General features: G+C 37.5%; 2 protein-coding genes across 3 annotated transcripts in view; both read left to right on the top strand.

Annotated features, from left to right (window-relative positions):
- Nucleotides 1-24,476, top strand: part of tulp3 (tubby-related protein 3) — a 470,805-nt gene that overhangs the window by 357,200 nt on the left and 89,129 nt on the right. The window lies entirely within an intron of this gene.
- The window catches only part of si:dkey-82f1.1 (DENN domain-containing protein 2A), a 148,566-nt gene that overhangs the window by 113,192 nt on the left and 10,898 nt on the right, over nucleotides 1-24,476 (top strand). The window contains exons 14-18 of one of the 2 annotated variants that reach the window (XM_028805490.2): nucleotides 1,925-2,073; nucleotides 19,205-19,382; nucleotides 19,717-19,758; nucleotides 22,588-22,678; nucleotides 23,812-24,054. In XM_028805490.2, the coding sequence (XP_028661323.1) occupies nucleotides 1,925-2,073; nucleotides 19,205-19,382; nucleotides 19,717-19,758; nucleotides 22,588-22,678; nucleotides 23,812-24,054 (703 nt within the window). Of the gene's footprint in view, nucleotides 1-1,924; nucleotides 2,074-19,204; nucleotides 19,383-19,716; nucleotides 19,759-22,587; nucleotides 22,679-23,811; nucleotides 24,058-24,476 lie in introns of both variants that reach the window. The other variant, XM_028805480.2, reaches the window with a different exon arrangement.

The following is a 24,476-nucleotide window of genomic DNA, read 5'->3' as shown; positions in this document are numbered from 1 at the left end:
GAACGAGCCGGCTCTAAGAGCCGATGCTTTGAAGCGAACGAGAGGAGCCGATTCCCGTCGAGCAGAGCCAAAGCTTCAGTCGGTCCTGCCCAGCTCTGCTGAAAATCCATTCGGCAGGGGCGGGACTTTACTTATATGGGCACACAGAACATTGGCTCATAATGCCGGCTCGTTCACGAACAACACATCGGACTAGGATCGTACCATTATGTGAAAGAAGGAAGGGGGGCAGACGCTCTGAAGACAGCAAGTGTTGGTACAGGACAGTGTCGCTCTGTGTACCTGTCGCTGCGACAGACGAGGAGCCAGATTTAAATGCAAGCGCATCGTGAAGAAAAAAAGAAGTGTGAAGAAATGAGTGAAAGCCGAAAAAGAAGCAACATCTGGCTGCATTTCAGTGATATTGGAGACTGCAAAGCTAAGTGCAGAATTTGTAATATGAAAATATCCGTTAGAGCAGGGTGAACAACAAACCTGCACAGACATATAAGAAGCACCTGCCCATCCGTGCAACTGGAGGAGAACGTGCCCTCTCTCTTGCCATCCACTGACCCTGGAAAAGAGCCAAGTACTTCTGCTGCAGGTATAAAAAAAACTGCAGGTATAACACGGTCTTCAGTTCAAACCAAAACAAGCACATTTATTCCAAAACAAATGACGCCAGACAAACAAATAAGTGTCGATGAGGAGCTGGCTAAAATGATAGCTAGCGACTTTCAACCATTTTCCATTGTGGAGGACAGGGGATTTACAACTTTTGTAGAGGCCTTAAACCCCATGTATGTTCTCCCTAGCAGAAAAACTTTGTCCCAAACAATTATTCCTTAACTATATATCTGAGGATGGAGTACAACACTGTGCTTTCAGAAATCACTGCTCTGGACCCCCAGTTTAAAAAGGTAGCATTTAATGACAACAGAGTTGTGGATGAGGCATTTCAATGAATAAGTGCAGCAGCAGCAAGATGCAACCCCAGCAGTCTGTCTGCTCCTCCATCAGAGGGCCAAGAGGAAGAAATTGGAGCAGGGGCGTGTTCACAGGAACCACAAGCTTCTGCTATGTGGAGGCTCTTTGACGAAAGAGCAACTGGAGACACTGCAAGGAGAAATCCCACAGCTGATGCTGTGCTGGAGTTGAGGTCCTATCTTGAGGAGCCTCTCATCCAAAGAGCTGAAGACCCACTGAGCTGGTGGGAGGCCAAGGCTGCAGTCTACCCACGCCTGGTTAAGGTAATGGTAGGAAGACTTTGCATTGTCGCTACATCGGTCCCCTCAGAAAGTCTTCTCAAAAACAGGACAAATAATCACGGAAAGGAGAAATCGCATCAGCCCATCTAAGCTGAGGCATCTGGCATTTCTGAATGCCAACCTGGCCTAAAAACTTTTATTCAAAGAGTCATAGTGTTGTGTTGTTGTTGAGTTTGGCCTTTATTTAATTTGTTTGCTGTGGTTTTGTGTTAAGTTGTTCATTTAAAGCTTTTATTAAAATGTTAAGCAATAGTAAAAAATACATAAAAATACATAAAATACGTAATGTCTGAAAACAATGAATAAGAAATTGCTTATACACAAACCATTCATAATTGCTTAATTAGGCTAAAATATAAGCATCCAAATGATACTAATCGAAGAGCCATTCGGGAGCCGTAAGAGCCGGCTCTTTAAAGGGAGCCGATCCAAAAGAGCCGAAGCTTTGAAAAGAGCCGGAGTTCCCATCACTACTTCCTATCCTCTTCCACATAAAGTGTGTTCCATAAAAAAGCATTCTTTCTGTCTGTGTAAGATGACGTTAGATGTAATACTACAGCTGGTACTACAAACATACACAGAAAATCATTGAAATGCATTATTGAATAAACAATTATTACACAAAAATGTTAAGGCAACAAAAGTTAGAAATTTCACTTTTCTCCACCAATTTCTAGGTTATTGAGCTTTGTCGACCCTTGGACTCTCGATTAGAGCATGTGGATTTTGAATGTTTGTTCTCCTCGTTGCATGTCAGACTACTGGTGCGAGTATTTGCTTCCTTACTGCTGGAAAGGAGAGTAATCTTCACTGCTGACAAGCTAAGGTAAGGTGGAGATTAGTGTGAGCACATTAGTTTTGGCATTTTTGGTCAATTTAGCTTTTAGTGACTGTCTATTACCTCCTTCCAGTAACCATGTATGCCTTAAAAAACACCTCTTCAAAATATTTATGATCTAATCACTATATAAATTTGGCCATGTTCCTGAGTGTCATCTTTACTACAACCTATATGAACACATAAAAACAAAACTTTAGTAATGTGAACTTGAGGTATATCTAACTGAAGTGCTGACTGCTAGTCAGTCTATGAGTGGAATCAAATGACACCAGTTAAGTGAAGAGAGCATTAACAATGTACCTTCATACAGGGCCCAGACGGCCACCAGTGCATATCACTATTACTATAATATAACTAGTTTAAAAACATCAAAATGGGACTAACGCATCATTGAAATGCACAATAACATTAAATGATCTCTTCACTTCAATGCTCTGCCACTAGAGACACTAAAATGCAAATGCCAAATGTGCAGTAACACCATTTTTGTGTTTTATACTGTAAATCACAACAATGAAAACATTTTTTAGGAAAGAACATTTTAAGTTTAAGCAAGTGGAAAATATAAAAGGTGACATGACTGAAATGTTTTAAATTATGAAAGGAATTAGTATGGGCCACAGTTATTACTTTAAATTCGCTTGTTCAACCAGAATAAAAGAACACAGATGGAAGCTTGTTAAGGATGTATTTTGTGCAAATGTCACAAAGTTTTTTTTTTGTTTGTTTTTTTCTACATAGAGAACCATAAATTCTTAAATCCTGTAACACTGGAAATGTGGAACACTAGGAAGATAAGTCTGTCTGAGTGGGATCTTAAGTGGACATCTTATAGTGTATAGTTCATTGCTTTATAGGCTATACTACATTGCCTGCCTTATCTTTAAAAATTATATTTTTTTTAATGAAAGGGTGCAACCACAGTGGCACAAAGTTAATGTTACTGCTTTGTGGTGCAAGACGTTACTCCGAGTGTAGTCACTGTCTTGAAGATGAAAACATGTTTTTGTGTTCTACATACACCAGCTACTCTGGTTTCCTCTCACATTGTACTTAGTGGTGACGTAAACTACAGTATTTTGAGATGAGGGAAGGTGTATATATATATATATATATATATATATATTGTGAAGGACAGCCGGTTCCCATGTCCGGCAGGGACGCCCCTACTGCATCCATTCCGGGGGAGCCAGCATGGGCAGCTCAGTACCTCCCCCGGGATGCTTGGTGGCAGCCTCCCTGGTGGACGATGATTCCCCAACTTGGCGCAAAGCTCCATGGGACATGGAGTCCTCCAGAGCCTGGTTGGGGGCTTGGATGGCCGCCAGGGGGAGCTGCGTGGACTTACCAGCCCAGATGGTCAATTCCTCAGCCCCTCCCGGAAATGCAATTAGGCCCAGGTGACCAAGCACCTGGACTACATCCGGGTGGGGTATAAAAAGGCCAGCCACTACCACTCGAGAGAGCCAGAGTCGGGAGGAGGAGGACAAAGCCTGAGGAGGAGTGGTGGTGCTGAGGTGAAAAGAAGTGTGGTTTGTGTGCAATTTAAGTGCTTGTGGGACTGTGTTGGGCCCGTGGGACACGGGGAAGGCATGCCCCACGGCTGAAGAGAAATAAAAAGTCTTTTATTTAAGTACGTGCCTCTGCCTGAGTCTGTGCCGGGTCGGGCGCTATATAGCGCCTTTTACTATATATATATATATATATATATATATATATATATATATATATATATACATACACATATACTGTGTGTATATATACACAGTATATGTATATATATATATATATATATATTATATACTGTATATAATATATACAGTATATATATTTATTTATATATGTATATACAGTGGAGGAAATAATTATTTGATCCCCTGCTGAATTTGTAAGTTTGCTCACTTACAAAGAAATGAACAGTCTCTAATTTTTCTGGTAGTTTGATTTTAATGGAGAAAGGCACACAGATAACAATCAATCAATAAATCAATAAATTACAGGTACTCCTGATCTGAACTCGTTATGTGTATAAAGCACACCTGTCCACAGAATCAATTTCTTCCATTCCAACCTCTCCACCACCATGGGCAAGACCAAAGAGTTGTCAAACTACATCAGGGACAAGATTGTAGACCTGTACAAGGCTGGAATGGGCTGCAAGACCATCAGCAAGAAGCTTTGTGAGAAGGTGACAAAATCGAGCTCTTTGGCATCAACTCGACCCACTGTGTTTGGAGGCAGAGAAATGCCGAGTATGACTCAAAGAACACCATCCCCACAGTCAAGTACAGAGGTGGAAACATTATGCTTTGGAGCTGTTTTTCTGCTAAGGGTACAGGACAAGTTCACCGTATTGAGGGGCCAATGGATGGGGCCATGTACCATAAAATCTTGGACAAGAACCTCCTTCCCTCAGCCAGAACACTGAAGATGGGCAGTGAATGGGTCTTCTAGCATGACAATGACCCAAAACATACCACCAAGGCAACAAAGGAATGGCTAAAGAAGAAGCACATTTAGGTAATGGAGTGGCCTAGCCAGGCTCTACACCTCAATCCTATAGAAAATCTGTGGAGGGAGTTGAAGCTTCAAGTTGCCAAGCGGCAGCAAAGAAACCTAAAGGATTTAGAAAGTTTCTGTAAAGAGAAGTGGGCCAAAATCCCTCCTGAGATGTGTGCAAACCTGGTAACCAACCACAAGAAACGTGTTACTGCCTTGTACTAAGTCATGTTTTGCTTGGGTATCAAATACTTACTTCTCTCAATGACATGCAAATCAATTTATAACTTTTATGTAATATGTTTTTTCTGGATTGTTAGGTAATATTCTGTCTCTCTCCATTAAAATTAAACTACCGTAAAAATTAGAGACTGTTCATTTCTTTTTAAGTGAGCAAACTTACAAATTCTGCAGGGGATCAAATTATTTCCCCTGTATATATATATCTATATATACAGTATATGTCAGGTGTATGCACTATAAATTTCGGCCATCTGCACCTGAGGTGAAGCCTCTGATGTTGCTCCACTGCGGCTGGTTCACTTATTTGACATGGTGAATTTCGGAAAGCAGTATTACATTTTTATTTCTGAATTTCAATCTGATTATTTAGGATATATGATACAGTATCTGCCAGATAATACAAAGAATACTAATCAGACTGATACTGTATTACATACCTGTGATACACAACTAAGACAATGTGGTGGATGTTTGCTGACTGGCCAACCAACCACAAACTTTACCTGGTAGGTAACCACCTAAATAATCAGACTGCAATTCAGAAAAAAAGAATGTTTTGTATATATATGGTCCCTGTTATGAAAAAAACAACTTAAAATGAAGGATGGTTAGAGCACTCTCAAGTTCAGCCATGTACATTAGTTTTAGCGGCAGGTTTTCATTCCAACCAGTTTGACAATATTTGAATCTTATTTTTAAAGTATATTATTATATGAAACCTGTAGCTGTGAACCACCCAATCTCACTGAGATTGCACAGGTGGTGAACCAGCTGAGGGGAGGAAAAGCTGCAGGGATCTGTGGAATCCGGGAAGAACTTCTCCAGGCTGGTGGTAAGGCTGTCCTCCTGGCATTGCAAGCAGTCTTTGCTTCCATTTAGGAGACAGGCATCATCCCAACTGACTGGAAAACGGGACTTGTCGTCCCTATCTGGAAAGGGAAGGGTGATCGCCTGGATTGCAACAACTACAGGGGGATAACACTGCTCTCTGTGCCAAGTAAGGTCCTTGCTAGGGTCGTCCTCAATAGGATCCATGACCACTTGCTCACATACCAGCAACCGGAACAGTCTGGTTTTATGCCTAAGAAGTCTACCATCGACCGCATCCTGGGACTGAGGGTTCTCATGGAGTGCAACCACGAATATCAGCAGAGTTTCTTTGCAGCCTTTGTTGGCATCGTTGTTCATCGAGCTCTACTGTGGGGCATCCTGAGGGTTTGCGGGATCCCCTCGAGGTTGCTGGATATCACGGCTGGCCTATACACTGGTACTGTGAGTGCTGTGCAGAATGGAGGCAGAACCTCTGTTTTTCCCAGTTGATTCTGGGGTTCGTCAGTGGTGTGTTCTTGCTCCTACTCTGTTCAATGCTTGCATGGACTGGGTGTTGGGCAAGGTCGTGGGGTCCAGCATCTGTGGAGCATCTGTTGGTGAAGAAAGATTCATGGATCTTGACTTTGCTGATGATGCTGTGATCTTCGCGGAGTCAATACAGGCTCTGATTGGGGTGCTAGAGAAACTGAGCAAGGAGTCTGAGTGTCTGGGCTTGCGAGTGTCCTGGATAAAAACCAAGATCCAGGCCTTTAATGACTTCTTGGGCACAGCCATCAGCAGTGTGTCTGACTGCGGAGAGAGTGTTGACCTTGTCGAGAGGTTTACTTACCTTGGCAGTGACATTCATGTCTCTGGTGACTCTTTCTATGAAGTCAGTGGACGGATTGGGAGAACATGGGGGGTCATGAGGTCGCTGGAAAGGGGTGTGTGGTGCTCCCGATATCTATGCAAAAGGACAAAGGTCCAAGTCTTTAGAGTCCTGGTGCTTCTTGTCTTTCTATATGGTTGCGAGACATGGACACTATCTAGTGAACTGAGAAAAAGACTGGACTCTTTTGGTACTGTGTCTCCCCAGAAAATCCTTGGGTACTGTTGGTTTGACTTTGTGTTGAATGAGCGGTTGCTCATGGAGTCCCGAATGAGGCACATTACCTGCATTGTGAGGGAGCGTCAGTTATGGCACTACGGCCATGTGACGCATTTCCCCGAGGGTGATTCAGCTTGTAAGGTCCTCATTGTTGGGGACCCGAGTGGCTGGACCAGGCCAAGGGGTCGCCCACGTAACACCTGGCTGCGGCAAATACAGGGTCATTTCCGGAGGGTAGGACTGGACCGTGTGTCTGCCTAGGGGGTTGTCAACCAGGATCCCGAGTTGTTTCGTCATGTAGTGGGTGCGGCAACACACTGTACCAGTGCATGCTCCCCAACTTGACTTGACTTGACTTGATTGTATGAAAAATTTCTCAGAAAGTCATTGCAGAATCAGATTTTCATTTATAAGAAATTTTTGAAAGATCTATAGTTTTGGCATAGCTATAAATTTGTAAAAGTTACTTTTGCAATTTTTGTCTTTTTAAAAATTATTTCTTGTTTACTACCTTAATTGTGCTCACACTCTGACACATTTTTATGGTGTTCTAATATTATAAGTTGTGGATTTTCAAAATTCTTTAAATTCTGGTCAAGTGGGTTGTTCTAACAAATTAGTTTCAGTTTTACTGCTTATGTGCATTCTCAAGTGATTCATCACATCGTTTAATAAAAGGAGAAACAAAATATAATTGGCACTTGTGAGGAAATCATCAGAGAGGTTCATTACTCTCAGCAGTCAACTCTCTGTTTACTGACATGCTTTCTTTGTTCTCTTTTGATTGTACACTACTCATATTTATAATTAGATTCACGTATAGCTGCAGAATGATTAGCCTATGTAGCTAGCCATCCCTGTTAGCTAAAAATTGAGGTCTGGATATCACACATACCTTTACTAACAGTATGTAGTTTTGCTTATAAAAATTGACCCAGTTTTGATTGAACAGGGAAAACATAATAAAAAGGGGATATTTAGCTGGTGAAGTTAAGAATGAATAATCATATTGTCAAATTCATCATGAATCTTACGGGAAATTCTAACTCTGCAGGTGGATAAACAATTGAGGTAGAACCTTGTTAATTATCTTCTGAGTTATGTTCACCTTTTACAACTTCCTGATAACTGAAAAAATTAAATAAATATACTGTACAGTGTTTAAACCTGACGTATTTTTACCAAGTCAGATCTGCAAATAAATATTACTTATTATTTTACTAACTATATAGGAGGCCTTGTTTACAATGCTGTTGCATGGGATGGCAGCCTATCCCAGTGGGAAACCACCCTAGACAGGGTACCCACACATGCACAAACACACACACGCACACACACACACACACTCACTCATTCACAATTTAGTGTCACCAACCTAACCTAATCACTGTGTGTCTTTTGAGGATTTGGGAGAAAAAGAAAAAAAAGGTACCTGGAAGAAAACTCATACATGAATATTCAAACTCCACACATGACATTAGTTGTGTAAACCAGCTTCAAAAACTTTGTTTGCCATATACAATCTGAGAATAAACCAATTACATATTCATTTTAATCAACATTTAGGTCTTTACCAATATACAGTATATGTGGTTGCAAGACATAACCAAATTTCACATTAGACCCTGAACCTGTGTGTATACATTTCACCTAATAGAAAGGTTTTGTTACACCTTCATTCCTGTGAAGGCTCAAGCAGTCAGTGCTTACAAAAGCTGAATTAACATCTCCTGTAGTATCTGACAATAGTTATGTTAAATATGCAGTAAAATGGAAAAAAAAATAGTTGTCTGTTTGTCTTTTGATTGAAAATATATTTTTTTTATAGTAAGTTGATACATACTGTATGCTGTTAACTTATACATATATGCCTCATTTGACTTTTAAATGAAATTATTTTTATTTTATAAATCACATTACAATGACTGAGGCACAAATATGCAGTATCAAGGATACACTCAATACTAATTCCTATACATTTACATTTCATATCCAACCTCAATACACCTCTGCTACTCAATTTGGAGAGCTATGTGGAAACTGACCCCAATATGCAGCAATTATATACTGTATATTGTAGCATCACATTGAGAGGGGTAACAGGAGGCACCATTACAGTATATATTCTTGCCAAGTTCTGTATAAGCTTAGGACACTCATTTGTGGAGAATTTTTGATTTTTATGTAATTTCAACTAACATGAGATATTCTTTCCCTGCTGAGTTATTGAAGGTGGGGTGGGATTTCTTCCAGTCGAATAAGACAAGACATGCAAACATTGTAATGTAAGATTTTACTTGGCAGATTGTTCTCCCTTTTAGTGTTACTGTGGATATGCCTACTACAGGATCTGGAGAATCTATAAATCCAAATCTACTTTAGAAATAAGTAGAGATTTTACGCAAAATCCTCAAAATATTTAACCTTAGTAAGACATGTAATTAATAACATTTCATAATTTGGATCATCTCAGATGTATTTTGAACAATGTTAGTTGAAGAGGTTGTGGGTGATGTATAATTTAACAGAATTATGCCATATTTAGCACATATTGATGAAGAGTGTATCTTTTCCATGGCTAAGACTTCAATTTATTATTTGAGATTCTCATCAGACGGTCCTGTTTCCAAAGATGGCATAGATGGAGTGTGTTCATTGAAATAATTTGGTAGAGTATAGAAATGCTGCCTGTATCTTTATCATTACTAGTTAGTATGGTTTCAATCCTAGATATGATGTGAGATTATGAAAGTTGGGCAGGAGTCTTTTAACTAAGGTTTTAACTGGTACATGTAATGTGTTACTGGAATATTTATTGAAGGAATAGTTTTTCAAAGAATGCATACATGTTGCTAATCTAGATGTCCCTAAATGTCCAAATACCAAATAACTTCCATTAATTAAATACTTTACAGAGTAAGGATGGCTGGAACAGATGATTATTATGCATGGGAGCACTAGACAATAACATCTTAAAGTGTCTCCTAAATTGGTAACGTTGTTTGAGTGAAAGATGACCCTCTGGTTTTCTGGTGAATAGCAATGGCAGGAACACAAAACACAACATATAGAGAAGAGTTTGATCAGTATTATCAGTGTTTTTTTCATGGCTAACCAAACATGTACAGTGCACTGTAGCTTAATTAAATTCTGGTTCATTTCATAGTCTCAAGTTACATATACCTTCAAGCTAATAAATTAAAGATAAGTCAGGCTGTGTTCCCCTCTGCTTTCAGTCTTTTAAATAAATGAAGCTATAGTTGTATCAGATATTAAAATGGAAATATAGGGTGTATACTCAGCCTAAACCAAGTTCTTCACCTTTTATCAGACAGCAAAACTATTGTTTTATAGATTACCAAGTGGAGGTAACATTTATATATTGTTTAATTTTAAATGGTACAGTAATACAGTAGAAAGATAAAGTAACATTTTAACCAAATTGTTCAAGCCCAAGCTTATTGTCATATGTAACATAAGTAACAAAAACACACTACCAACAGACAAACACACATACAGAGAAGTGTATGCATGCAACATACATAAATATAATTTCTGCATGTACTATAAATATTTGCAAATATTTTATGTATGAGTATATATATATATATATGTATATATATACACTACCTGTCAAAAGTATTAGAACACCCTAATTGTTGCAATATTATTAAATTTAAGTAGTTTAAGCTCAGTCAATAACATGAAATTGTACAAAAGTAAGTGGAAAACGACCAGGTGGTAGAAAAAAGAAAGTTTATACTAACAAAAGGCCTTTTTCATGGAGCAAGTAATGGGTTACCACCTTACAGCTTTTCTTCAGCAATGCATACAATTCCTGCATGCTTGGGGAACTTTTCAAGTACATTTAGAAGTCTGATGTCTTCAGAGGGCGGCACGGTGGCACAGTGGTAGCACTGCTGCCTCACAGTAAAGGGACCTGGGTTCACTTCCTGGGATCTCAGTGTGTGGAGTTTTCATGTTCTTCCCGTGTCTGCATGGGTTTACTCCAGGTACTCCGGTTTCCTCCCACAGTCCAAAGACATGCAGGTTAGGTGCACTGGCTCCAGCAGACTCCCGTGACCCTGTGTTCGGATTCAGTGGGTTAGAAAATGGATGGATGGGACGGATGTCTTCAGAGTTTGTTTTTATGTCTCTAAATTTAATCATTCACATGCCTATCACAATTGATTGGTGTAATTTGCTATTGTGCATTGTCAAGATTTGTTTGTATGAATTATATTGAAAGTGCTTGTTTTCACTGCGTGTTTAATGTAGTTCTTGTGCTCATGTATGATATAGGTTGTATGGTTTAGCAAGTTCCTGTTAATACACTGTAGTTGTGGATTTTTGCAATTGCTCTATGTATATTCAGGGAATAGTGCTATATAATAATAAATTTAATCAGTACTGTTTTGTCACATACATGGATTTACTTACCATTTTATTGGTGTGTAATTGTTTAACATGCATGACTTAGAAAGAAATGAAAGTGGAGCAGTGTGTTTGATTACAATAAAATGAGAGGAAGGAATCCTACTAGTGTTTATATTAGGTTCTTTATGTCTCAATGCATGCTCCATAATCCAGGTAAGGAAATTCTAGAAAGTTGATTCAATTCATCTGGACATAGTTCTTTTCCAGGGAGATACGTTACATCACTCATCCAAGTGACTTCCTCAGTCTCAGTTGAGTGCAGGTTTCTCCAACCTTATAAACAGTACTTTTGCATAATGACTGAAACTAGCACCATTGACTAACAATGGGCCATGTGATCAATGACATGCAAATTGTCCATTGATCAATGGCCATGTGTACCATTCACAGAGAGCTGGGGAATGGCTGCAATCACAGCATTGTAAAATGGTGAAAGATGTGCCCTTAGACCCCCTCCTCGGTTCAGAGATGGTTGTTCCTTTTTCACGTAAATGGCCTCCTTGACTCCTCGCTCAAACCAGCATTCCTGCCTGACCAGGATGTGCACATCTTCATCACTAAAAGAGTGACAACTGTCCTGTAGGTGTAAATAATAATTATTTGCATTTATATAGCACTTTTCTCACTACTCAAAGCACTCAGCAATTGCAGGTTAAGGGCCTTGCTCAAGGGCCCAACAGAGCGGAGTCCCTATTGGCATTTACAGGATTCGAACCGGCAACCTTCCGATTGCCAGTGCAAATCCCTAGCCTCAGAGCCACCACTCCACCCTAAATAGACTGCGGAGTCCTGGCCTGACATGAATGTGAATGGTACTCATGGCCATTGATCAATTTGCTTTTAATAAAAGAACTTTGCACTTTTGCACCATAATTGCTGTTTGTGCCCTCATTTGCCCTAGTCCATCTCAGTTATGACTAGCAATATCCTGGGATATGGAAGGGGCCCATGGATGCAGGCAACCAGGGCATCACAGGGACATATTCCCTACAACACCTAAACACTTTTTTGAAAGAGAAAGAGAATTAACAACTCACAAGACCTACTAGTTGTGGCTTACCATTACTAAATATAGGCTTTAATATTCATTTTAAAGTCATCCTGTGATGCGCATATGTTGGTATTTGAACAAAGAACTTCTGAAATTGAACTTTGTGTAATGGATCCGTGCTTTCTTGATGGTCAGTGAGTTTCCTTTTTTCCCCTCTAATTTCCTTTAAAGATGTTTCTAGCTCTTATCATATTAACTATTAAAGTATGTTTTTTCTTTTTTTAAATTCCTGCTTGCTGATATCCTCTGAGTTTGTTGGGAAACAACACAAAAGAATATGGAGTAGTAAGCTTTGGAAATAATAGTCATTGACACTTATTTTTTGTTAGGGTCTGGAAAGAATGTGTATGTATTTTTGCATTGCCATGGGAACAATCATTTTGGAAAAGACGTCAGCCAGCTGGAGAACGCAAGCTTGGGATGATTAGTAAAACTTCATAAAGAAGCAGTTCATTGGCAAGAAACAAAAATTTAAATGCTGGAAAAAACACTTTCAATTTCTCAAGTATCCATGATGTAATCTTCTTTTCTTTTTTAAAGTTTGTTTTTTTTTTTTTAACGTGGAAACAAATGTAAGCTGATATGTCTGTTGAGAAAAAGCTGATGTATCAATATTTTGGGACTCTGCTTTTAATTTAGAAGTATACTGTTCTTTTAAATTTATTTAATTATGACCTTAAAAATCTGGAATGCAAAAGAACTCAGTAATTCAGTAAAGTCAGTCAACCTGTTACTGTTCCTTAGAAAAATGTTGAAAGATGAATACAAAATATAATAATAATTATTAGAACAGTTTTTCCTAGAATGAGCCACTCAGTGCTTTTCATATAATATTTCCAAAAATTGTTGTGCAAAGATTTGAATGTTTAGAAGGTGCTACATTTATCTACATTTCTTGGTCATTTTTTCCATGTATCTAGAATACTTTGGATGAAGGATGTACAGTACATTTTTTACCTTTGCCTGACTTCCATCTTCCCCTGGAGTTCATCTAGATGTAATAGCTGTTAACTCCCTTCATAAATTAAGATATATCCATCATTTCAATTCTCTGCCTCCAGTTATTTAAGCAGAGGAGCTTCAGCTTTTTTAATCTTTCCTCACTGCTTACATTTGTAGTAAAAGAGAAGGGTTAATCACTTGACTAATTATTTCACACAATTATCAAGATAGATAGATAGATATGCACTGTACATGTATATAGATGAAAGAGAGTAAGAAACAATACAAAAAATAATATTACAAACGATTAGTTAAAAACTTTTTCTCCTATAGCAAATGGCACATAACTAATGAATTGTGATCTTTCATTTCATGTAGTTAATATGCATGCATTCTTTACCAAGTTATGAAGCTTCTATTGCCTGCAAGTGGCATCCATTACTCACAGGTAGACTATGCACTGGCTTACCTTTCTGCACACAGTATTTATATGTGTGCGTTGGTGTGAGTTACTGCCCTGCACTTTCTTGCTGGATTTAGGAAGACTTTTAACTCCACTAGAACTTATGCAGTTACAATGTTAATATTAGTTGGATTTGTCTTAACTACCATGTTACATTTAATAGTTCTAAGAATAGTTATACTGTAGCTCTGCTTTCTTACTTTTCTGGTTGGCTTTCTTCATACACATGGAAGGCTCTTCAGCATGCCTTCTTGCTTTTGTTTTAGGAGCTGGTCTCATTGTTCTCTTTGGTTGCAGGCAATACAGTGGTTTGTTTTTGAGGTTCAAAAGCACTGTGTTAGTCTTCATGCTACTAGCAAAATCACATGTTCTGAGCAAATGGTGACCAGTCAGTTTCTGTTTTCACAAGACAAATGCGTAGCCTTTCATACAGGGTCTCCCTCTGCTAGTGCGCTTACTGTGCCTAAGCATGGTTCGGATTAAGGGCACCCTCTTCCAATTCCAACAAATACAAGTCTTCCACCCTTCTAGTCCAGCACAGTTGTCCTTCTGAGTAAAGGGACTGCTTCAACCTCTGCTATGGCCACACTCTATAAACTATGGATTCTGGCTATGGAAAGCCAAAGTTACAGCCAGGATGAAAGTGACGAGCTTGATTATAAGAGTAACAATCTGGATCTTACAAGGGTTTTTACAGAAAGGAATAGAGGTCTTTCCCTTGGTTTCTTGGATGCTCAAAAGCCCATTCTTTTGCTTGATTCATTGGTGCAAACTTCTTGTCCCTGTGATGTTACATGGTCTGGTATCAATCATCTTATCAGATAAGGCACGAAGACTGTATTCAGGTGAGGGGCTCCTCCATGAATCCTGAGACTTTGTAACTAGCAATAGAAGTGTCTGGTAGCAATTTTGTAAGCCAGTATATGTGTTTTAGTCATAACAAAAGTAAATAGTGTCAGTGTGTCCTACACATCCCATGTTACTGGGATATATCTAGTAGCTATTCTCAGAGCTCTTACATCTTTCTTGTAATGATAATGTCTTTACACAGTATTGTAGATTTCAATTTGCAAGTGTATTGTAAAAATTAAGCATAACCTTTTCTTACTTGTATTCCACACAATATACTTTTCAACCCAACATTCTATTAGTCTGTGTAATTACCTATATGCCATGTCTGGACGGGGACAGGCATTAGTCTACTAGAACTTCCAAGCATCTCTCATCAGGTGTAATTTCTAACTCCAAAACTCCACTGTACAATTATATTGAATACTAGCTTTGCTACCCTATGATGGGTTGTTAACTAAGTAATCAACATTAACCTCATGTTTTTTTATTTGGTGCATACATTTTCCATTAAGTCTGGTATAATAATATACACCCAATCCTTTTGTCTCACAGTGGCCTTTTCCTCTTCAGCTAGAGCTGTTCTCTCAGTGTCCTCTCAGTGTCACTCATCGAACTGTTTTGTTCGAACTGTAAGGAAATAATAAGAGATATGTATATTTTTTGGATATCAAAGTGTTTGGGTAAGCACTTCTTCCAAAAATGTATAAACATCGTAAGTTATTTAAGCTGTGAGGTGTCTGTGAGTGGTGTTTGTTTTTTTGTTTTTTTTTTGACCTCAGCTTATTTGATCATGTATGCTCCTCTTGGAGGTAAAACATATGGAGCTGGTGAAACTGTTTATTTTGCATTTTTTACTCTTCTACTTCCTGTGTAAAGTATTCGATTTGGTATGTGTGGCAGTGTTTTCATATGTCATCATGGACAAGGCAGAAGCAAAGTTGCGAATCATGATGTTTTTTGTGGTCAAACAGTGTTTATGACTTATTCTCGCAAGCAGAGTATAAGTTTGCATAGGTTGTTGTCAGTGTTTGTTGCACCTGCATTCTGTATCCCACAGTAAACACCTGTGTTATTGCTGTTTGGAATGTGCTTCATTGTCAAAGGCGGTACACCTGCATTTCCTAAAGAAGCTTGTTCAATATGTTTCTTGGAGTTATTTATATGCATGCACATCCACTCTGTGTTCGTGTCCGGACATGCACCGTCCCTACAGTTTTTGTGTCAGCTATGTCATGCAGGCCCATATATTTCCTGTCAGGGGATATGCACTACTGCGTTTTTGGTGAGAAGGACTGAAAGCCACATTTTGGGACTACCGTGAGCCAGACATCCATATCATGGGATGCATAGTGTGTGTCACAGTTTAAGCTGTCAGATGACAGGATTGTACAAGATTTTGCATGACAGACAACAATTAATATTTTATTAATATATACTATCAATTCAACATACAACATCTCTTTTAAGTGACTATTTAAACCATTTAAATGGATAAAAAATTAATGGCACTAGAAACCTCCATGAAACTCCACATTTTAGTGTCAATTAAATATGAAAAGTTTATCATACTGTAAGACATTTTTGGTGCTTAAAACAATTCTAAAACTATATGGACACTGCTTCCAGATCTTCTCTTTCTTATAATTTGATGACTAACTTCCCTGCAGTACATTTCCAAAAGTTTTTTAAGGTCAAAGTATATGTCCAGATCCTGATCTGTTTTCAGCTGTCCATTTAAGGGCAACACCTGACATTTCCAGAACACACATAATATATACAACAGTGAAAGATGTTTATTGTACATGAGCCTGATTGAATCAACCAGTTTAACACTGGGTCTGTCAAGAGTGACAACACTGTCTTCATTTACTGAAAGATACCTTTTATAGGTCAGGTTATTTACGTTGGTCACCCAGGCAGTAACACACATACCATTACAGAACACACAGAAGAGAAAGAAAATAGGGAAGTGTTAGTAGCAGGCAATCCGAAGTATTGCCATAAGAAACAGAAAAAAAAAACAAAACATTATATTAACAGTTACATAATGACACTGTTCAGTTACTTTGCTTGGTGTTTACAATGGTCAAATTCCTAAGTATAAAAAATTACCATTACTAAACATAAAATACAGGAAGTGTTAGGGAATATTTATATTATGTTAATACTGGGCCTTTAATTTTATGTTAAAACTAGCTGTACCCGGCCACACGTTGCTGTGGCTCAGTCTGGTTAAATGGAAAAGAGAAAGCGCACGTTTCTAATATGTTTAATTTCACAATGCTTGTGGGTGTACAGTATTTTTTGTTGTTCCATTGTCTGAATGGTCTGATGTTTACACGCAAATCTTGCAATGAGCCTCGAGCGATTTTTTGTGCGCTATTGTGCATTCATCCCCAACAATAAGTTTGCATTTCTGCAATACTTTTCCCATGCCGGATGCTTTGGAAATGTTGCACGTGGGAGTTTCAATGAATTGCATGTTCAATGGCAATTTCAAAGCAGAATGAGCAGTTCTTCCACCTAGTAGCAATGTCACAGCTATTCCGGATGACGCAAGAGCTAAGGCTATGTCATTTTGGGATCGAATTGCTGCCAGAATCAATCTAATTAGGAACGTTTTACCAGTTCCTCCTGGCGCATCTAAGAAAAAGATTTCTCCAACCCTGTTTTTGACAGTTTGCATTATTTGATCGTAAATGCCTTTTTTCTCAAGCATTAGCTTAGGAATATTTGATTGCACATACGACAAAAGATCACCCGTGTTGTAATTTTGTTCACGACGCAATTCTACATCTAACAAAGGAGCAGCAGATCGATTCGGTGATGGCATTCCCAATTGATTGATAACTTTGTTCGCAACTTCTAAGCACAAATCTTCAATCATTATCAACGCTTCGTTGTAGATTTCTGCTGTGAAATCCATGTTCATATTTGAATTTTCCTTGCGTATTTGACGGAAAATATCTTCAGCCATGTGCGATTTATATTTCTCCCATAACTGTGTTGGAGATGAAGAAGAGCAGGCGGTCAATATTATTACAAACAATGCACGAATTTGATTTGGATGTGACGTGTTGCACGCGTCATTAATGCATACATCCCAGTGTCGGTCGTTCTCCAATAAATTCAGAGCTTGACATGCACTGCGGAAAGTGGCACGTGTAACGCCGTTGACAATTTTCAATTGCTGGAAAGACGTTGGACCAGGCACATTTACCAACAGCATGCGAAGAAAGAAGCATTCATCTTGATTGGGATGCACGGTGTACAGTCTGCCTATCGTAGTTTCTTTGAATATGCCAGGTTGTCCGACGACTCACTCTCCTCGTTTGCGTCGTTGAAATGATTTTCTGATCGCATTCCATGTGTAATACGTAGGCACTTCGGAATACAGCAGTGTTTTTGCAAACGTGTCATTTTGACATAACGTGAAGAAAGCAGTTAACGTTGTAGCCGGTGGATTCAGGGGTATTTGTTGTACATTTGCAGCTGTGAAATAAATGCGTTGTCCATTTTCTAGATGTACTGCTAAGTGAACAACAGCTGGACTTCGTTCATGTATGGGAAATGAAAGAATTCACCATACAGGTTCATTGCTGCTTATGTATCTTCCAGCCTGATACTGTGCAATTTCATTGATATGTATGACCGCATTCCTATCACTTCTTTCTGGTTGCACTCCAAAAACTGCCATGTCGCTGCCTTTATTCACGTACTTACAAATGTATTTGATCGATTTAACGGAGTTAAAATAGTAAATGGATCATAAATCGGAAACATTGAAATGGAATCGTAAAATATTTATTATAGCGTGTGTTGCTTTTACGTCCAACAGATGGCGCTGTTTTTCAAAAAAAGCATGTTTTTACCTGTGTTGCTTTTACGTCCAACAGATGGCGCTGTTTTTCAAAAAAAGCATGTTTTTACCTGTCACAGGTGTGACATCTATATAATATAGGTATATAAAAACACGCGCGTATTCGAATGCAACGTTGTGTCAAAATTTCAAAGCAATTGGTGAAGAACTTTCAGAGATTTAAGATTTTGAACAAACGAACATTTACATTTTTATTTATATAGATTAAGATTTGTATGAAAATTCCATACCTTAAATTTTGAAACTTCTGAGCTGCCTTTACCTAAAAACTAACTTTTGAACTTTATGAGTCATTTGAACATAAAAGCTTGGCTTGTTGATGTCTGGCAAAACTTCCTGTGATTGCTTCTGATATTGAATGATCAGTTTTATAATGGGACTCTTCTCACAAATATTTTCTGTCATACTACAGTATAAGAACTGTTTTTTTTTAACATCAACATAATTCCAATACTTGCCAAGTCATAGCTGTTGTCATCTTAACAAACACCCCATGTTTTTTCAGTTCTTTCCTGAGTATAAGCTACATGGTTGACATTAAAATGTTTTTCAGATATGCTACATATGTACCACTAGAACTCCAGTTTTGTCATATGCTCTTTCAGTCACCCATGTTTATGTGGATTTTGCATTTCTATTTTACTCATACTTATAATATCTGAACTAAATATAAAGGTCCTGTACATACTGTGAATATAATTTAGTAATCAAAGCATGACTGCCATTAGAAACTATTGCTTAGCGTCAGGGCAATATGGAAAATAAGTTAAATTTAATGAGTGATTTATAATGTTTCTAAAGCCTCTTTTTCTTTTTCATTCTTTAACCCAGCACCCTTTCTCAGTGTTGCCATGCTGTTGTCGCCCTTTTGTATCCCTTTGCCTGGCAACACACTTATATTCCAGTGCTGCCTCCTTCCATGATAGATATTGTCTGTACGCCAACTCCTTTTATTGTGGGACTGCTGTCCAACTCTCTTCCACGCCTAAAAGAGCTTCCAATTGAGGAGGTGAGCATTTGTATTATTTTTCTTATTTACATTTATTTTAGATGATGTTAATCTTGTGATTCATTACGTATAGTTCAATAATCCTTTTATGTAATAAACCAGATTGTCTTACCATTATTCTAAAAGTTTTCAAGAGTCTTTAAGTCTAAGAAAGGGAAGTCTAATTACTAGCCAGTTTATGTTTTCCAATAAACAACCTGCAGGAACTGAATAGTAGTGTTGTAAAACTGACCTGACCTGAGGTTTAATTTGCTAATCAGTGCCCTTATTGGAAAGAGGATGGCTGTTGCCTGGCAGGAATTAATATCTCTTTTATTTATACTCTAATGTGTAGGTTCTGGTAGTTGACCTTTGTAACAACAGATTCCTCAGGCAGGTAAGAAAAACTTATCATTTTAAAATATATTTTGATTTCCTTTATAAGTAAAATGCATGCTTCTGTAAGAAAGAACATCTATCTGTCATACATTGAAAAGTTTATTTATAGGGCAACTAATAAAGTACCTTAAAATTACATAAATAATAAATATAAATATTTAATATATTAATAAATCTAAAATTACATAAATAAATAAAATATATTCACATATTAATAAATATTACATACTGTATATATCTTAAGTAAAGATTGAAGAGCTGGCATATTATTATTATTATGTACTTTGGTACATCTTTTACATTTTTTGTGTAGTTGTGTATTACTGAGTATTTCTTAAGTGATGATGAACTGCTTTTTCCATCTCCCTTAAAAAAATCCCACTGACCCGTAATAACAGTTTAATTATTTAACACAATGATTGCAGCCACATTGTAAAATGGCAGACTCATGCCATATCTGAACGGGTACAAACAGCACAAAGGTTGTTATTGATATGGTTAATTTCTGTAAGTTTTCCCAGAAATGTTTTCTTCCCATTATAAAAATTTGCCACTATGCTTGTTTCAAGTTAAACAGAAACACTACCAAGAAAAGTAAAACTAATCTATGACAGACTTAAATAAATAGTACTAACAGATGTTTTAGCGAATGGTTTTACTTCTGGACAATGGGCATTATACCATTTGCTTGCTGTTTTGTATGGTTGGCTGCTTATTCACTTGGTGACCTAAGCTGTTGAATGCTGTTTTTGTGATTGCTGTGACAATGTAGTTTGTTTTTTTGTTCAGCAAGATTTATCATTTGTTGCACTTCATTGCTTCTAAGCCAAACTCTGGTGTCATTCATTTCACTTTCAAAGCATTTCCAAAATGAAGGTGTTAAATTAAGTAATACTTATATCTTAAACATTTGCTGCATAGACCTCAGTCATACTGTTTGATGAGGTTTCTAATATGTGGACTAATTCTAGGAGTACAGTATGTTCCTAATGTTTTTGCTAGAAAATTAGATAGATTATTGAATAGGGGCTGATTGTTCAGTTTGATGCATAATATTTGCTATTTTAATTCAGCTGTGTTTATGTATTGTATTTTGTTTTGAAAGTAAAAAATAGATGTTTCAGACATATACAGTTATGTGACTTGGGAACCCCTCTTAATTCTTTGGATTTTTGTTTATCATTGGCTAAGCTTTCAAAGTAGCAACTTCTTTTTAACATATGACATGCCTTATGGAAACAGTAGTATTTCAGCAGTGGCATTAAGTTTATTGGATTAACAGAAAATATGGAATATGCATCATAACAAAATTAGACAGGTGCATAAATTTGGGTAGCCCAAAAGAGATATTACATCAATACTTAGTTGGACCTCCTTTTGAAAATATAACAGCCTCTAGACGCCTCCTATAGCCTTTGATGAGTGTGTAGATTCTGGATGGAGGTATTTTTGACCATTCTTCCATACAAAATCTCTCTAGTTCAGTTAAATTTGATGGCTGCCGAGCATGGACAGCTTGCTTCAAATCATCCCATAGATATTCAATGATATTCAAGTCAGGGGACTGTGACGGCCATTCCAGAACATTGTACTTCTCCCTCTACATGAATGCCTTTGTAGATTTCGAACTGTGTTTTGGGTCATTGTCTTTTTGGAATATCCAACCCCTGCGTAACTTCAACTTTGTGACTGATGCTTGAACATTATCCTGAAGAATAATAATTTATTGATATTGGGTTGAATTCATCTGACCCTCGACTTTAACAAGGGCCCCAGTCCCTGAACTAGCCACACAGCCCCACAGCATGATGGAACCTCCACCAAATTTGACAGTAGATAGCAAGTGTTTTTCTTGGAATGTGGTGTTCTTCTTCCGCCATGCAAAGAGCTTTTTTTTTATGACCAAATAACTCAATTTTTGTCTCATCAGTCCAAGCACTTTCTTCCAAAATGAATCTGCCTTGTCTAAATGAGCATTTACATGAAACAAGCGATTCTGTTTGTGGTGTGAGTACAGAAAGGGCTTCTTTCTCATCACCCTACCATACATGTTCTTTGTGCAAATTGTGCTGAATTGTAGAACGATGTACAGATACACCATCTGCAGCAAGATGTTCTTGCAGGTCTTTGGAGGTGATCTGTGGGTTGTCTCTAACCATTCTCACAATCCTGCGCATATGCCGCTCCTGTATTTTTCTTGCCCTGCCAGACCTGGGTTTCATAGCAACTGTGCCTGTGGCCTTCCATTTCCTGATTACATTCCTTACAGTTGAAACGGACAGTTTAAACCTCTGAGATAGCTTTTTGTAGCCTTCCCCTAAACCATGATACTGAACAATCTTTGTTTTCAGATCTTTTGAGAGTTGCTTTGAGGATCCCATGCTGTCACTCTTCAGAGGAGAGTCAAAGGGAAGCAGAACTTGCAATTGACCACCTTAAATACCATTTCTCATGATTGGTCACACCTGTCTATGAGGTTCAAGGCTTAATGAGCTAATCCAACCAATTTGGTGTTGCAAGTAATCAGTATTGAGCAGTTACATGCATTCAAATCAGCAAAATTACAAGGGGACCCAAATTTTTGCACAGCCAGTTTGTCACATTTGATTTAATTTCATACAACTAAATACTGCTTCACTAAAAATCTTTGTTTGAAAAACACCCTAGTACTCAGATGTTCCTAGGAAATGAAAGACATACCACTGTTATCTTTTTTGTTGAAAGTAGAGTAAATTATTATGCAGGCTGAGAGGGGTTCCCAAACGTTTTCATATGACTGTAACATTAATGTATAATCTTTTCCTTTCAATAATATTCTCCTCTACAGATGGAAGATGAAGACTCGATATTGCCCCATAAACTGCAGGCAGCACTAGAACATGTTCTTGAGAAAAGGAAAGATTTAGCTAATGAGAATGGTATGTGTCATTATCTTTATTTCACTGGTACAAAGAAAAGTCCTTTTAATTCACTTAGCTCATATAATTAGGCATTGCTTATCATATTAGGCTTATAGTTATATTTTGAAATCATTTTATAACATAGATATTGTGACTTTTATGTTGTATGATTAATGTGACAGTGAATCTTTTAAGTCACCATACTTGTAAAGCTGGTACAGCTTAGTATCCCAGTGTGTGGCACTGTTGCGTTACATATACAACATCTTCGTTTGAATCCCCAACCAAGTCACGATCTGTATGGAGTCTTCACATTCTCCCAATGTCTTGGCAATTATTTCTCCCACGTTCCAGAATCATGTGTGTTAGAATGATTCATAACTGACAATATGAGGATGTGTGTGTGTGTGTGTGTGAGAGAGCAGATCATGTCATAAACTGGTATGCCACTCATGGTTTATTCCTGCCTTGCACCCGTTGCTACCAGATTAGTCTCCAACCTGTCACAATACTAAACTGTATTAAACATGATTTAAAAAATCATTGTTATAATAATTGTAAAACGGTTTTAGCCTGGTTTCATAAAGTTGTATTATTGAGGCTTTATGCAGTAAAAGCTGCTGCTATTCTAAGTTAAAGTAGTTTCTTATTATAATTTTCTTTAATAATAGCAAAAGATATATAATTGTATTAAAAATTTATTTTAAAATACTTCAATAAGATAAAAAAACACTGGAATGTAATGCAGTATTGTATCTCATCTTTAATATTTTATCTCTTGTCAAATTCTGCTACAGTACTTGATTTATGTCAACAGAAGGAGAAAAAAGCTGCAACAATTTTTTAAAAACAAATCTAAATTGTGATACATTTAAATAATTGCCCCTGCCTGAGACATTTAAGCATCCTTAATACAATTCATCACCTCCATTTAAAATTTTAAGCCCTGATCATCTGGACTCCTTAAAAGATGTTTAACTTGCTCTAGTGTTTCTATTAATATTTTTCTTTTTGTTTAGTGGCTATTATATCCAGCTATTCCATGGTTTTAAATTATGTTTATTGATTATAAATCAGATTTAAGTACAGAAGTTTTAAACAGATTCAAGGACCTTTGTTGTAAGAGTAGTGTTACTGTTTTCTCTCAACAGATTCAAACTCTCTCAGTGTAGTTGTGTCAGAGGCCTTCGTGAGGTTCTTTGTGGAGATGGTGGGACATTACTCGCTTTTTCTGGTGCCAGGGGAGCGTGAAGATGAAAGTTTTGCTTTCCAGCGTGATGCATTCCGCAAGGCTGTTTACTCCAAAAGTCTGCGTCGCTTTTTAGAGGTCTTCATGGAAACTCAGATGTTTGCTGGCTTTATTCAGGAACGGGAACATCGTCGACAGGGAGTTCGTGGTAATATTTTTTCTGTTAAGCCTTTCTGACTTTACAGTATAAGTTTGCAATTCACCTTTCTGCATCTTGAAAAACTAAATGTGTTCTTGTCTTATAATAAGCAAAATAGTGCTGATATTTTCACACATACAGTACATTAAACTGGTGATTAATATACTCTACCCTTAAAATACATTGCTAAATTTTACAAAGATGAACTAAATGATTTTTCTTTCAAGTGATGTATATACTTTTATAAAGATCTAAATATTCACCTCTTTTAAGGTACTTATTATTAATTTCCGAGAACAATTTTCAAGAAACACACATAATCAAGAACACACTAAACAAACAAACCACCTTTACTGTGCCTTTCAATTATCCCATGGTGAATTAAAGATTAAAATTATACTAAAATAGTTTAATCTTCATTTTCATCA

Source organism: Erpetoichthys calabaricus, chromosome 1, assembly GCF_900747795.2.
Source record: "Erpetoichthys calabaricus chromosome 1, fErpCal1.3, whole genome shotgun sequence".
Taxonomy (NCBI): domain Eukaryota; kingdom Metazoa; phylum Chordata; class Cladistia; order Polypteriformes; family Polypteridae; genus Erpetoichthys; species Erpetoichthys calabaricus.
This window is presented reverse-complemented; position numbering and strand designations above follow the sequence as displayed.